The sequence below is a fragment of the Pleurodeles waltl genome, chromosome 12 (genome assembly GCF_031143425.1).
Source record: "Pleurodeles waltl isolate 20211129_DDA chromosome 12, aPleWal1.hap1.20221129, whole genome shotgun sequence".
Taxonomy (NCBI): Eukaryota; Metazoa; Chordata; class Amphibia; order Caudata; family Salamandridae; genus Pleurodeles; species Pleurodeles waltl.
Genome location: NC_090451.1, coordinates 622,445,490 through 622,462,231, shown reverse-complemented (window position 1 = coordinate 622,462,231; position 16,742 = coordinate 622,445,490). Strand labels below are relative to the sequence as shown.

The window sequence follows — 16,742 nt, the reverse complement described above, 5'->3', positions numbered from 1 at the left end:
CTTTCGCACAATACCCATATTAAAAATAAATTAGAGTAAAGGAATATTTAAATCAATCTGTTTAAGAATTATTCAGGGTCATCAGGACAAAACTCCTTGCGGAGCAGAGTTGGCATTATCAGGGGCCCTTTGAAAGGCTGGGGCCCTGGTCCAGAGCTCACTTTGCCCAGGCCTTAAAACGTCTCTGTCTACATCTCCTCCTGAAAGACATCAAGCAGATTGCCTCAGACTATTCAACACGTTACTCTACAAGTTCATCATGCTTCACTTTAACAGACAATCTCTGTCTGTACAACTGGATGGTCAATTGTATCTCAAACTCAACATCATCTCACAGCACTGAAATCATCTTGCGCCTCCTCAATAATCAGAGGATCTCTCATTTGGGTGAGTCAACCCTGACATGTCTTCTATTTCTTCTTAATATTCCCTACTGCTAAGCTCCTGCACAGGAACTCTCAACCACCATCTCCTTCATCTCGAAAAGACAATCCAACTCCACTAATCGTTATGGGGGCCATCTCTAACATAGAGCATATTGTGCAGCTGCTGTAGTTAACATACAGTATCTAGCCATTCTCTGTTCCAAACATTAATAAATGTGTTATCATTCACACCTGCTCTGATGAAGTATCTGATGTAAGCTGTGTACAGCATTTCTGTAGTAAAGCCTGGAAAAAAAACGTATATGTATAAATAGATAAATTAAATAATACCTGTAGCCTCCACCATGCCTTCTAGGATCACAACTATTTCGAAGTCGTCCTTCTTGAGCTGCTGCTTGGAGATGTCCCAGAAGGGACTGTGTTCATTGATCTCATGGCTGATGATGAGAGGCGAAACCAAGAACAGGCGATCATCCCCGGTCTCAAATCCCACATTAATATCTGTTTGGTTGAGTGGGATAAACTCCCCCTCCTGGGTCTGCTTTGATTTGATTAGTTTTGCCCGAATAGAGGCCTCCACAATGTGCGACTGTCGCAAGTCCCCTACCCGAAACATGAGGCACATGCGATCATCCCGGAGTGAGACAACTGCATGGGAGGAGAAGACCAATGTCTCTGCTCTCCTGTTGGGTTGAGAGATTTTGACAAACATGCAGCCCACCATGAAAGCATTGACCATAGAGCCAAGGATGGCTTGTAGAAGGAGCAGAATAATCCCCTCTGGGCATTTGTCTGTAATGACCCGGTGTCCATAACCAATTGTTGTCTCCGTCTCAATGGAGAACAGGAAGGCGGAGACAAATCCATTAAGATTGTTCACACATGGGGTCCAAGTTTGATCCTCTAAATGGTCCAGGTCTCCCCTGCAATAGGCAATGAACCACCATATTACACCAAAAAACAACCAAGTGATGGCATAGGCCATGATGAAGACCAAAAGGCTGACTCGCCACTTGAGGTCCACCAGCGTGGTGAAGATGTCGGTAAGATAACGGTAAGTCTCCCTCACATTCCCATGCTGGACGTTGCACCTGCCATCCTTCTCTACGTATCGCTGCCGCCGTCTCGACTTCCTGTCTGCCTTCTCCAAATTCCTCTCTGCTCGAAGAGTGAGCTTGGACTCGCGGGAGAACAGTGGACGCTTACTTTCTGAGGTGCTGCCAGGGATGGTAGAGAATGCTGAATTATCTTTTGCCATTTTAGCTTTCTGGAAACAGGTTCCCTGCGGATCTTTTTAACATCTATAGGGAGAAATAAACAGGCATCAGAGCTAATTAAGGCCTCTTTGGTTGGCATTTATTGATAGAATGTTTTTTTCTTACTTTAGCACAGGATTTTAACAAGCTGTAAGACATTCAGTCATTTCATTGGCAACACCGGCTGCTACGCAATCAACCCCTAAACCTGAGTGACTGAAATATCATCAGCCCTCATAGATGTGCAAACGCTTTAGCTGTTCTTAATCAGGGCGGCTTCAGAAGGTTATACAGACTCATTTAGAGCAGTGTATATGTTGTCAAATTTACAATCTGTCTGTACCCATCGTTCATACCACCGAACATACTTGCTTTGGAAATAAATATAAAATCATGCGTCTTTTTCATAGAAATATTTTGTTATTGTGTTTTAGCCTTATTAACCTTATTGAATCTAAGCTCTCACTTGTAATGTCAAATAAAAAAAATAATGCATTATTTATTATGGTAACAGTTTCCAAGTCAGACATAACTGTCACTCAGCTCAGTGGTAGTTGGTTTATTCACCTCAGGAGGATGAAAGGCGTGTCATCCTTGCGGAGGACGTACACCTCTAACCGCAGGGTGGCACATACATCTCTGTAGCATGCCCTTTTATTCAGTCAGCTGAATTACTGCTCTCTTTATATCGTCACATATACATCACCTTTGCTAAACTGGCACTGCCAGAGCTAGGATTAAGGGTCATGTTGGGGTTGGGGGGGTCAGAGAAACTTTTACAGTTAAGGTGAGGAGTTAGGTTTAGAATGAGGATGCAATCCTGAGGAAGAGGAAGAAGAAGACTTAAAAATAGATTTAGGGGTACAGTAATGGGCTGAAGATACTGGGTTTGTTGACTCCATTGCCTTCCACTCCAGGAATTGGTGTTTCACCTCATGGTCACAGGTTCGAATTCCAGCAGGTCAACTGAGGCTTTCACGATAATAAAATGAGCTCCCTTGAGCTGGTAACAATAAACATTTCCTAACCACTATCAAGATGCCACAAAGGGGTGACTTTCCAAATACATATGTTGTAATATGGTTAGGTCATGGCTTAAGTGAAGGGGAAGGTTTGATTTTAGAATTAAATGATAGCGGCCAATTTACCATGAATGTTGGTGCTGACGAATAAAGTAAATACATTTTTGATGGAATGGTATGCGTTGATAAAATAAATTTAATGTATCCAGTGCTGATGTAGGCGTACGACAATAAGGTGTGACAATGTGTATTAGCCGAGGATATACTTAGTTAACTTGTAGTGAGAAATATCCTTTTTATTACTGCTTTTTCCTATTATTAAACATTTTGCTTTCTCTGATGAGTGCACATTTTCTGTCGACACTTAGATTTAATGTCACTGCTTTTGTATATCACTTCATACTGTCTCAAGTACTATGAGAGATACTGAAGAGATGTCATCTATAAAGACCTGATTTCAGAAATGTGCTACAAGGAAAAGGCAAATTAAACACAAGGAAGAATGCTAAATGGGCTCAACGTCAGCATAGGAAAGCATTCCCTAGAGGCGGGCAATACCTCATGGTTACATTATGTAAATAACAACATACCTTCAAAACCCACCCATGCAAGATAAGACCTCGAATCATATGTGCAGTTCGCTACAGCTTTCTAAAATTGTGTTCTCAGCCAATTCACTGACAGGCCATTATGCAATAGTTTCTGGCATTTCACTCTGTTGATGCATATGTCGTGCATGGAAGGTGGGTCGGTCACTGGTGACATTTCCGGTCTTCTGTGGGCCACAAGTTTAAATCACAAAGTCGACTCACCCTTCCATCCTTCAAATGTGGGTACACTGAGTACTAGTAAGTTGGCAAATAACAAAACTTATAATTAATAGTGTTTTGAAAGTGCAGTATTAGCAAAGAAGACATGGTGCCAGCTCTCTCTTCTAAAGAAAGAGAAACCATTTCTCACAAAAAGCTTCCTCCGAACAGCTGTTCAAGCCCTCCTGCTTTTGTATTTCTGTGGTGGTAACGCACTGCTCCACAGCCTGCAAGACTCCGAGCTCACACCCCATTAGCAGCATCCGACATGTCTCAACCTGTCTCATACAGACACGTTGAGGCCAAAAATATGAACACACAAACACTACTGGGATGGGAACGCTACTGGCTCCCTTTCTGGTCTGCACTATGTTAGGGATCAGGTCTTTTCCATCAATGCACCCATTCATAAGCGCCAACCAGTGCTACTCCAATTTAGGAAAGAGTTGAAGACGCAACTCTTTAAAGGACATTACATCAGATTGCAGTAATATTTCAGGAACTAGTTACCTCTCCCATCATTCATGCACCCTATGCTTGCTTCTTTTTTTGCTAGGTTTGCACGACGCAAATACCTACATACATAAATTGAAAAAGGTATTATTGTCAGGTGCACTGCGAACAATGTGTTTCTTGCACACACTTTGTTTCTGCTTCTGATATGAATGTTTACATTTGTTTGTGAATATATTAAACATTAATACATATAGTGATTAACGGTTGGATGTTTTTCAAGAGTAACCGTAATATTTTAGGAGCTACATTTTTTAGCTGAATTACTCTAAGATGTGTTCCTCTGGAGTTTTTACACAACTTTTGCTATTTTTAATGAAAAATAATGCACCAACAAAACGTTTGTGATTTTGTGCTCGGTATTATCCCTACATCGTTGTGCCTGCAAAATTTCATCCAGGCAGAATTCGTAGGAAATAAATAGCACATGCAGAACACCGGAAGTAGGCACAATTTGCTCTAATAAAAAAATGTTGGTGCAAAAACCTATTGTGCCCATTTAAGAAGGTGCCCTTTAGTTTGATTGTTTCTGTTACTGTAACACTGAACAATGTTTTCCTACCTCAGAGCATCAGTCATCTTGCTACACTTCGATACATGTAATGCACATGCAAAATGAGCAAAAAGTATCGTTTTATTTACCTGATATGAGTGCAAATCCAAATAGTTTGGACTTCTTGCTCTGAGTTCCTTAATTAACCGTCAGCTATACCATGCTACACCATCTCCTTTTCATAATGTGTTCTCAGCTTGCTTTGCAATCAGCTCCTCTACCTGATGTAGTCGATGTTCCCTTCATTGAGGTCCACCTTCTGAGTGCACCGAACAATTGCAATGGGCCTAGTAATGGGTGCTACTACAAACATCAGCATAATGAAGTGTTATGTTTCATAGATCTCGCTGATCACTGATGCTAAAAGCAGCTGAAATCTCTAGATGAAATACAGGCTAAAATGTGGGATCAATGATGGAATTTTAGATTCCCGTAAATCCCACAAGAACGGGTATTTTTGCCTCCATAGAGTTGCCATGGTCCCTGATATCAATTACTTCGGGCGTTAAGGAATATCAAGAATAAATTCCAACAAACTTGAATGGAGACCTAGCTGTTTTGCTGGACTGTCACTTTCTCTTCTGCTCTTTTTTCCCCTCTTCCCTGAGCACATTCTGAGAAAGTACCTACCATGCACAATGTATAAATGTTGACTTTATTGTGAAAAAAATAATTTAATATCCTCATCCTATTCCTGTAACCGATAAGTGTCTAGACTGTTTCCATCTAACATCTTTCCCCCAATTCTAAGAATTTGGGTATCTTACACGTTTTTGTAGTACACTTGTGGCCTTTCAGCACTTGTTTTACAGTGTGACTGAGCTAGCGGTTGTCAGTTTGCCCAAGTGCATCCAATGAGCAACCCAGGCCAGGGGGAAGGACATGTAAGGAATTTTTTTTGCATCCTGTTTGGCTCCTTGGTGAGGTGGATGCCATGTGGCATCCCAGCCAAACCTATAGGTGAGATACATTTGTTACATAAGATAAGGGTTGCCTCCAATAAAGAGTCGGGTGGCAAGTCCAGCCTTCAGACGGACACATCTGAAAAATAATTTTGTACAAAAGCTATGAAATGAGATCATTTAAACCAACAATACTCACTGACCCACGTTTCTACTATGCCAGGCCTTTAGTGAAATCTATCAATTCTCCCCATTGAAGTGTATTGAAGTCATGGTTTTTCTAGCAGAATTAACATTTTCATCATCTCTAGGTTAGTGGCCTGCAATATAGGATGCCTAAAAGGTAGTAATGATGCTATAAACGCATTATCACCATGTCTATATTCCTCATCACCAAATGTGTGCTGATCCCAGCCCTAGAGTACGAGAACTCAGAATGGCGAAAAGCCTATTTTTCCTTCATTTGTGGATATGAGTTTTTCCTTTTTACGTTATGGCACCTCCACATTCATCCATAAAACCTCTCACCTTTGGCACATCCTGTCCACACCAAGCAGTGTACCACACACAGCCACCGGCCTGAGTCCAGTAAAACTGGCTCTTGGAAGGGAGCGTGGGCTGATAAACTGGACTATGATGAGGAATAGTGGGAGTAATGAAAATTATCAGTAAGTAACTGGGTCATAACCACCTAATCCATCTTCCTTATCAAGATTCTTATGCATGTGATGATGTACTAAGCTGGCAACGTGACTCTTGGCACTCAAACATATTACCACAAAAGACAAGGTAACAAAAGAACACCAAATCAAATAAGGAGAACCTGATAAGTGAACAATCCTTCAGGACACCAGCACCAGAAGGCCATCCAAGACCCCAATACATCTACCTAATAATGGAATAAAAGTACCTGACATTTATAGGGACTGTTAGAGGAAACTAGAGGTAGTGAAGATTACCAGTAAGTCATGCACACATCAGTATGTCACAGGCACACACGCCCAGACAGCAGTCCACATCTTAAACAGAGAGTAAAGTTTTGTGGTAGTTCGAGTAAGTGGTTAACAGGTTAAAAAAGGATGTGACTCTTGTAACCTTACTCTATTTTTTTTAAGAATCATCAAACAACATCTTAAAGGGACCCTTTAGAAAAAAAGAAAAGTAACAACGATGGAGGAAAATGAATATATTGTTGAAAGTGGGACAGACTGCCCGCCTCACTCTTCATGTTGTTGACTTAAATATTTCAGACAACAATGCACACAATGACTCTAAGACAACAAACTTTGGAAATAAAGAAATAATGGTGCTTGGTAGAGCAATGGCAGAGCAATTGGAACCGACCCTTTATCATATGTAAAGAAGATGTATTTACCTTGACAACATTATGCACAGCAATATTTTAGAGTCAATATATGTGTAGAGGTCGATATTTTAAAAGGATGTGCCGAATTTGCATAATTTATTTTGGAACAAATACGTGAAATTAAAACAAAAACTCCTTGAAACGAAGCAAAATGCAAAAAAGGCATTCAGTATTATATTTTAGTGTGAATGCATCGTCGCATCTATTTTGGACGCATTGATGCATTTTGTGATTAAAAAAAAAAGCTCTAAAAACACAAGTGCCATGAGCGAGAGTTGGTTGCGGGTTTCTCGTCATTCCCATTGCTCCAATGCTCCCAAAACAACATTTTGTATAATTATGCCACGTGGCATAATGGCGTAATTTCAGGCATTTCGTGTAACAAATTTAACATGAAATTCCGGCAGTTACGCAAGAGTAGCAGAACTTTTGCTGAGGTCCATTTGAATCGATATTGTGGTATTTTCCCACAAAGCAGAGCAATGCATCTGTACATTACAAGTGGTCTGTAATGAATTATCTTTAATTTTAACAAAATTGCCATGCCATTGTTGATTCATCTGACACAATATCAGCGGCTAGTCTCGAACTTTTGATTAATGGCAGGAATTTGTTGCATCCGTGGAATTAAAATGTACCAACTTTCACCTGGATCCTGTCCCTTCCCTTCTATTCACCCCCGGTTCACTTCCCCTTTACATCAGACCGACCCCCATAAAGCGATAATTCTGGGGGCCCAACTCTGTTCATCATGACGCAGTACCCATAATGCATGAGGCCCGAGCCAGCACCAGGCCAATCTCTGCACTGCCGGTTATTTCAGATTCAGTTGTTCATTCAAAGCCCAGTTCTCCCGGGAGCCGGATGAGATTTTTCGGTCTGCGGTTGCTAAAAATAGAATAATTTTGTCTTTTTCTGAATCTTTTTTTCTCCAGGGAAGCACACAGTTTATTCTGCCGAGGATGAAGGAAAGAATTGGGCATCAGCTAAGGATGGACACAGTTGTAGCGTTTATCGTCCCCGATTATTTTTAAGGATTTTTGGTTTTTATCAACTCACGTTGTCCCTTGCGATTATTAAATCAATAACTTGTAATACTGCGGGCTTATTATAAATACCAAGGCCTCTGAAGATTTTGGCCCATATTTATACTTTTTTAGTGCCGCATTTGCGCAATTTTGGACGCAAACGTAGCGCAAACTTCCAAAATATAACAGTTTCAGCCATGGGCCCCAGTTACACGGAACCTGCAACACCATTGATAGCTAAGCTCCTTGCTGCAGTGACCATATATATTTGAAGTCGTGGTGAGCATAACTAATGTAAGTCTGTGTAGCATAATCACACGGAATTGCCGAGGATTTCTGTGAGATGACACAGTATTATGCAAGAACAGTAATTCAGAATTTACCACTATTTCTGAGCACAAAAATTCCATTTTGCACCCAAAATGGACGAGGATGCATTTTGCGCTAAGAACTACTGCTAAATGCAACAGAACACATATAGTGAGTGAGAGCAGCCATTCACGGTTGCAACATGTGCTCCTGGGGTAGAAATTTCCTCCAACTGACTCCTGACATTCATCCCTATTTTCCTATCAGAAAATGTACTCTTGCGTTTAAAATGGATGTGTGGATGCATTTTGTGCTAAAAAATAGTGCTGTATGAAGCATAATACAAATAGCGAATGCAAGAGGATGATCCCGCTTGCCAAATGTGTTCTTGCTGTATGATTTTTCACCCTTCAAATTATGCGAGGAGGAGTAATCGAGTAATTATCGGCAACTCCGCATTAAAGAGTAATGCAGAATTACCAAAATTACTCTGATTACTCCAGGGTAGTTGATAGTCTGCTGTGCATGTGGTGTGCCCTAGCACGATATTTCTGCACGGCCTGGTATGTTTCCATCATAGAACAGGCTCTGTTCCAACGCCCTTGCAGAAACCTAGACACCACAGTAGATGTGATACATTACACCCATTCCCGAAATGAAAATTTGGTCTAACGATTTTCACCTGCGTGCCAGGTATTATTATAAGATACATTTGCCTCAATATCTGAGTAGACTCTCAGGTGGCATATTGGTTAGGACTAATTCTCAGTCTAAGGACAAAAGATTCTCTAATAATAGCAAAGAGCACGGGATGGGTGGCAGCAAGGATGTCCCCTTAAGGAGACAAAGGCACGTGATGGGTGAATGGTTTGACAGAATTTTCATTTTATTTGCTGACATTGTCATAATTTGGCACTTGTGTCATGACATTGAAACTAGAGTAGGGCCTGTTTAGTAGTCCGAAGGTCATTGCTACACATTAATTTCTATTCAAAATTGCAATTATAGTAAAACGGTTTTAAAATAATGTTATGGCACAAACTCAAAATGCAGAAGTATACATGACAAGTCTCTCTTCTTTTGTTTGTGACATCCATTATCTGGAGGAACAGGTCCCCAAGATGGAGGCTGAGAAAGATGAACTAGGGACATCTTAGTGGATCTGAACATAATTCTGCACCAAATACAATGATGCTGCCAAAGCGCCTGGTGCGACAAGAGCACGAAGAGTTGACCAGGGACATGCAATATATCAGACATGCATTCACAAAAGCTGTTTTGGGTAATTCTAGTACCTGCACCTAGTGGGGATATATAGTAGAGTCATTTGAGTTCTGTGGCTGGATAAACCCATTTGATGGATGGATAAGTCGGTTGCACAGGTGACCACAAAATCTGCAGATCACAAATTAAAATCCGGTGAGGGTACCAGGGGTGGCTCCTCCATAAGGGTGGAGTAGTCTCACCCCCCACCCCCCTCCACCCCCCAAAAAAAAACCTTTCAAAGAAAAGGATAATAAACTAAGTTTATTATCCTTTTTTTGAAAGGGGTGGGGCCACAGGGGTGACGTGCACTGAGGAGGAGTGCACAGCACTCCCCCTCACTATGCATGTATGTTTGGCCGACCGTCTCGGGCCGGCCAAACATACATGCGCAGTAGGCTCTCTCAAGCCCGACAACACAGTTGCCAGGCTTGAGAGAGCCTGAACAGGCTCCCAGTCTACCTGGGAGCGTCCTGGCTGGGCGCTCCCAGCCAATTCTGATGCTGCTTTGAGCAGCGTCAGGATTGGCCGCAGGGCCGGTTGGGAGCCTGTAGCATGCGGAAGGCGAGGAGAGGTACTCTTTAAGAAAAAAAAATATATATATATTATTAATTCCTCCCGTGCCCTGCCAATCAACCCCCCCAGCCCCGTGCACCCCGCCCCGCCCCACCCCACCCCAGGAATCCCCACTAGCTGCTACTGAAGGGTACACTGCATTTTTCATCTTTTCAATGTCGGTGAATGGTGTGCAGTTAAAGGCAGTGTTAATTTGTTGCATTTACTTAAAATTGCCATAGTACTATACAAATCAGAAGGTAAAAAACATATTTGAATGATGCAGGCATGGTTTCTATTTTCCAACGTTTTTTTCTCCGGTACACACGTCGGTGTAACTGCCTTTAGCTCTTTCAGATAAATCACTGGGGAAGTGCCAAGATGAAGGTTTATTCACGCAGAGGTCAAGTGTTGGATTTGGGATATATTTTATTTTTGGAGTTTTTTTTCGTAAAAACCTACATTTAGCTCAGGCAAGTCACTAAGTTCCACTGAACCTTTAGTAGCATTTTTGAGTGGAGTTTTAAACTATGTGCTCATCAGATATGCCCTTCAACGCAATGATTTATATGGGAAGGTCCCCTTCCTTGGCCATATACCCGGTGGAAACTACAAGGGTTTGATATCTTGTCTTTTAAGTTAGACCTTTAATCATGGCAGCGAGGGGAAGGTATGCAAAGGCTCCAATATCTTGGAGCACTCAAGCAAGAATTCTTCAGTGAATTGATCAGTGGAAGTTTAGCCACAAATCCAAACCGCATTTGCGCCACTCTACATAGAGTCCGCCCTGAAGCACATTTTTAGTGTTTGGAGGGCAACAAGTGTTGTCACCAGGGGTTAAGCTAACACTAGTGGGACCTGCTCAACTAGAGGTGAGGTGCCTACTTTTTCCCAATTAGTGTCTGCGTCCTACAACTATTAGCAGAGAAGGGCAGTTAGAAAATAAGGCTGCTCAGTGCAGGTAGGTTGAGGGGTCTGCTCTCCGTACGTTTGCTGCCAATGTAGCTTAGAAGAGCAGGTCATGCTGCCAGAAAGATACCTCATTCCTTTACTCAATCCATTATTCGAATACCACTGGTTCACTCATACCTTTTCAATTAATAACTTTAACACTTGGTACTGATGGCAACCATATATGAAAACCTAACTCTAGGCTATTCCACACACATGGAACTGAGGCTATATATTTTGCCTCTGCTGAGGGGTGCAGTCAACTTGTCTGGATCACGTAAGGCAAGTTTATTTTATATCAGGAAGCCAAATGAGTTTCTGCAGCAAGTGTTTTTCTGGGAGGCCAGGCCCTATTGTTAGAATCTCTCTTCGTCGGGCACACAAAGTTGCTGGTGGCAGGAGGCAGTGAGGAATCAAGCTATCTCTTTATGCTGCATAAGTAGGTAGATATGGTGGGGGAAGTAGTTTCCTAACCCAAAATGTCTGCATGTAGCCTAATTACAGTCTGCATATTTTTATGTAGTCAAGCAGTGTGCAGACAGCCACTGCATTTGGGCAATGGTTTTCAAGATAACTACATTCTGTTCTTTTATCCAATACTAGGTATTTCCAGGCTACTTAATGATAGGTTTTGGTCCTCTCCTGCTGGAGTGCATGTTGCAGTTCAGAATGTCATACAAAGGCATGGTTTGGCAGCTTCTCATGTAGTCTGAGCTATCATTTATTAATGGGTGACTTTAACACTGCAAACCAGCACAAATTGGGGTTTCACCCAACCAGGCACAATGGACCTAACTGTTCGTACCACTGGTGTTAGAAATTGAGTTACTGGTTGGCTAGGGTATGCATTTAAGCCAGGCAGAACCGACCACTCTAGTCAGGGCAAGTACGTTACACACCAAAGATAACCTGTGCTCACCCTCTGGAAGCTTGTGCAGAGCAGTAAGGCTTATCGCCAGAGGTCATGTGGACAACATGCTCACACCGGTGACACATTAAATACACCACAAAAGAGATGCCAAACAGCATTATATATAAATATATGCTCCTTATATGGTAAACACACATAGACCAGAACAGCAGAGATTATAAGTAGTGTGCAACTACGACAACACTAAAAGATGATGTTTGTAATTGTGAGAGCTATTATAATCCCCAGTGACATACAACACATTATCAGTGTATTTCCAGAGCAGGACATGCCCTCTGTTAGAGAATACCCAAGTAAAATATTATAACTGTGCACGTTAGGCAATGGCTAAATAATACTCATCACTCTGGTAATGCAAGAAAACCAGGCTACATAAGGAAAGAGTTTTGCATGTAATGCAGGAGTTAATTTCACCATAGATGCAGTAGTAACCATTATAGAAGCATAACTTTACATACATGGGCCAGAGAGTACATATGGATCACTCCATACCCCGAGTACCTAATAACTACTTAGTTGGGAGTGATCACTGACTGAGGGACACCCACACATGTCCAGAAAACATTGGCCCCAGCCCGTCAGAGGTCTCAGTAGGTGGGCAATGGTAATATTAGGCTCTTGGTAGGGAGTGGAGATCCCCGGCGCCTTACAACAAAAGGAAAAAGGGCTCCCTTGGCCCATGGTGTACCACCAATTCCTGGGGATCAGGGGCCAGCACATACTCCAAGGTACGGTTGACCCTAGCCACAGAACGGGGGTCAGGCACTCCCAACTCAGGGCCCGCCAGTGCTGGCAAAAATACCTCGAGCAGTCAAGTATCGTACTCCAACTCCTTAGGTCAGCGATGTCAGCTCAGCATTGGCTTCGTCCACGTCGGCTCTGTAGCCATGTCGTTGCCTGAGGAGTGGGTGGTGGGCTTAGAGTGGGTTCTCATGGGTCGGCCACGAGGGGAAGGCTGACCTGCAACCATCTCCTTCGGTGGGTGAGACCTTGCCTCTGGTGGTCGCGTCTCCTTTGCTGAGTGGGCCCCACTGAGGGTTTTCTGACAGACAGGCGAGGTTGATCCCATCAGTGACAGAGCCCTCGAGCGGCTCTGCTTCACAACATGTTGTCCATCATAATCTTCCTGCTGGGGGCCGTACAGGGAGTTAACAAAGCTCACTTTCCTTGTGCCCACACCACGCTTGACTTCTCCCACAGCTCCCGATGAGATTGAAGTGCATATAGGAAAGGTAAGAGCTCACTAGGCACTAGTCTTGGAAAGAAAGGAAAAAGAAAATAAGAGAACTGGGAAGAAGTGCTCACAATGCACTAAGTAGACACCAATGAAGCGCTCGTCATGCATTAGAATTGCCCAGGGGAAAATAAAGGCAGCACTCAACATGCGCTGGATCTCAGGAGCCTGGATGAGCACTAGCCATGCACTAGCTTGGTCCAAAAGCAGGGAGATTCTGGCACTCTTATCGCGCTGAAGAGAGGAAGCCAGGGGTAGCACACAGCACTTCCCAATGTGCAGTCCTCCTGGGAGAACACTTGGGGTGCAGAGATGCAGGAGTCCAGCATAAAATAAAGCAGTGATTCAAATGGTGGTTCCTTCTTGCAATATCGCAGTGCCTGGTGAGGTGCACGCCAGGGAGCAGCTGGCAGCAGGGCAACAAGCAGAAAGCCATCCAGCGAGTCCTTTATGCTATCCAGCAAATAGCAGGTAGCAGGGCAACAACAGAAGAGCAGTCCAGATGAGCACTTTTGCAGCTCAGCAGTCTTTGTGCCAGAGGTTCAGTCCCACTTCCCAAAAGTGCTCTAAAAATCATGAAGTCACAGCCCCTGTACTTACACTCGAAAATGTCTTTGAAGAAAGGGGTGACTTCAAAGTAACACTTTCAAGTAAAACACAAACCCCTTCCATAATATTTTCACAATAGGTGGTTTCAGAGGGAAATGGTGCTTTCTGTCATACAAGTTTTTAAATTGTATCACTTTATATCTCACGTTACCAGATGGTGCACTTACAGAGAACACACCCAAAACCCTGAACATCAGCAATCACTGATTGTTGATAACCAGTTGTACATAGGAATGCACACACCCAAAATGTCCAGTGTTATGATCTTCACAGTTTTATTTCCATATTCATCTTCAGAACAAAGATTCCAGCCTCAGATCAGACTCCAGCCAACACGTATTTTGTCAGGAAAGTAACCCAATGACTTCATCGGGCTGTAATTAATAATATATATATACATTGTGTTGTACATATCTCCACTTCATATTAACAATTTTATTATTTGTAAAATCCCTCTTCAATGTGAGGCAAGTGGGAACCACTGATTAATTTGTGCTAGATCTTATTCACGTCACAGTGTATTATTACTATACAAAATATATAATAAATACCTTACTCCTAGCCCCCTCCAACAGTGAATCCTATATATAAAATAATATTTGGAGTATTATAATGTGTTCATGCACACACATGTGGAACCTTTCTTTACTGGGGCACCTCTGTGTGTTAACTCCTTACAAATTGCAGTACCGTCTATCCCATAAAGAACCTGCGCACTATAACTCCAGTATTTGTTAAATATTTTGGCTCATTCATGCTCCTAACTTAATTCGAGTCCACCTATAGTTCTGTATTGCTGCCAAAATAATAATAAGAAAACAATCGAAGATATTTTCTATTTCATACCTCTCCATTTCATTGCTCCACAATAATCAAACCGAAGTTCACTCCAACTTCTAACACGCTTACCTTTTAGAGCTTTCTCAATATGTACCTTAAATCACTTCCTTATATTTCCCCTTGCCTATTCGGGCCCCATAAAAATAAATATACAGCCACTTCATCCATTAGCGTATTTCATCATGTCCAAAATCCAACTCCCTCCTATTTCCATCATATTTAACTGACGTAACACTATCCTTTAGAACCATAGTCCCTTCTACTTACTGTTATCATAATTCACTTCATATATCCTCATACAGATACCTTATCTGAAATGCTTTATCTACGGCGTTTCAACTTTTCCCTCCTGTAACTTACTGTTTTCCTCCTTCGTGTCATTAATTTTGAATCTCTCTAGTATACATATTATTTCAACAGGCTTCACACAATTCCTCGTGCACTCTCAGGTAGCCGGTGTTTCAACTTACGTCGTAACTGTATCTGCCCATTACAATTAGAGTGCTTGTCCTCCTCTACTGGATTACATAAGCAAACTACGTAAAACTTTGTACCATAATCACAGCCACCCCATAAATCTTCAAATACAACTTATTACATACGTTGATGCCTTGTGAAGAAAGACCTCGTATTTATCTGACCTACGACATACTACATTGCTCACATCAACCAGCCCTTTCTCCGTCTACTCACCTATGAGTTTCTCCTCTAATGATGCAGCGAGTACACACTTCATGTAGTAATTCTAGTCTGTTTTCTATCACCTTCTTATGACTTCCACTACATTGCCAACGAAAGAGGACTAAACCGATTCATGAAAATAGAAACAGGACTATTTCCTTACATCCAAATTTTCGCCCGTTATTGTGGCATAGCATCACTATCCAACTTTATACAGCCCACCAGTTGCCAGAATAACATCTTTATTTTAAATGTATATAGCTGATAATCAGTACGTTTCCACATATTTAACCAGCTATTTGTGCCCATAATTCTGGCATTGTGTCACTATACTATTTTATTCAATCTACCAGTTCTCAAAATAACATCTTTATATGAATTATATAACTCATTAACAATAAATTTCCACATACTTAGCCTGCTATCATACTAAAAAGTTATACCTTCGGTCCCAAATGAGACCTGTTAATCTCCTGATATATATGTTCATTTATATCCTAATCTTCTGTGCTTTCGTTTTTGTCTGTCCATTAGATATCGTTTCACTTGTGTGTGCATGCTAATCCATTAATTGCCTAAATTACTCCATACTTCATGTTGCATTTCGTTATTCTTCTATTGTCAGCCTTATTCTTGCAATTTAAGTTTATATTTCTCATTCTATACTTCATCATGTTTTTTGACTAAGAGAAGAGCATTTTAAGACCCCAAAAAATATTCCAATTCTTGGTGTGGATTTAATCCATCTTCCACCGCCCACAGCCGCATAATCCATAATGACTCTCCTCTCCTCAGATAGAGTTCTCTATTACCTCCCCGAGTGTTCTTTGGTACATTCTCTATCCCAAAATGTTTTAATTCCTTATGTGTTATCTGTGTATTGCATATTGTCATATGTTGTGCAATCGGATATCTTTCATCCACCTGCTTAACTGCCCTCGCATGTTCATTAATTATAGCTCTGAGAGGGCGAATTCTACTTCCTACGTAAATACACTTACATGGTATTACATAAACCACAAAAGTTGTACCACAGTTTATATTCACTTGAATTAAAAAATTCCGACCTCCACAACCTCCAAAATCTTTTTTCCCATGCCATGCCCACCTACAAACTCCACATTGGCCCCTTCCAACCTAGCCATGTCTATAGACATTAGTAGTGGCTAATCAGCCCATTGTGTGAGGGCAGGACACAGCCTTTTGACATGTAATGTGTGCACAACCCTTCCTCTTCCAGCCCAGATGATTATCAGTATGCAGATGCCTCTTCTGTCACTCGTAGCCCCTCCTGTGTTGTAGTCTGGAAGGTATGCACCAAGTAGAGCTACCATTCCCAACATACCAAACATGCCCACACTACTTCTCTCTCTCAGATCAGAAATTACCACTTAACCATATATATGGGAGTTGACGAAGCTATCCTATGATAGAAGCAGCCCTCACAGTAGTGAAAAATGAAACATGCTGTTTATCACTACCAGGACATGTAAAACATATAAGTACATTTTCTATCTTTTACATACATAGCATC

At 41.8% G+C, this 16,742-nt stretch overlaps 1 protein-coding gene across 1 annotated transcript in view; it reads right to left on the bottom strand.

The window, feature by feature from the left end:
* The window catches only part of KCNJ9 (potassium inwardly rectifying channel subfamily J member 9), a 110,285-nt gene that overhangs the window by 31,740 nt on the left and 61,803 nt on the right, over positions 1-16,742 (bottom strand). Inside the window, exon 2 of the mRNA XM_069217969.1 lies at positions 717-1,687. Within this exon, the coding sequence (XP_069074070.1) occupies positions 717-1,644 (928 nt within the window). The 5' untranslated portion in view covers positions 1,645-1,687. The remainder of the gene's footprint in view (positions 1-716; positions 1,688-16,742) is intronic.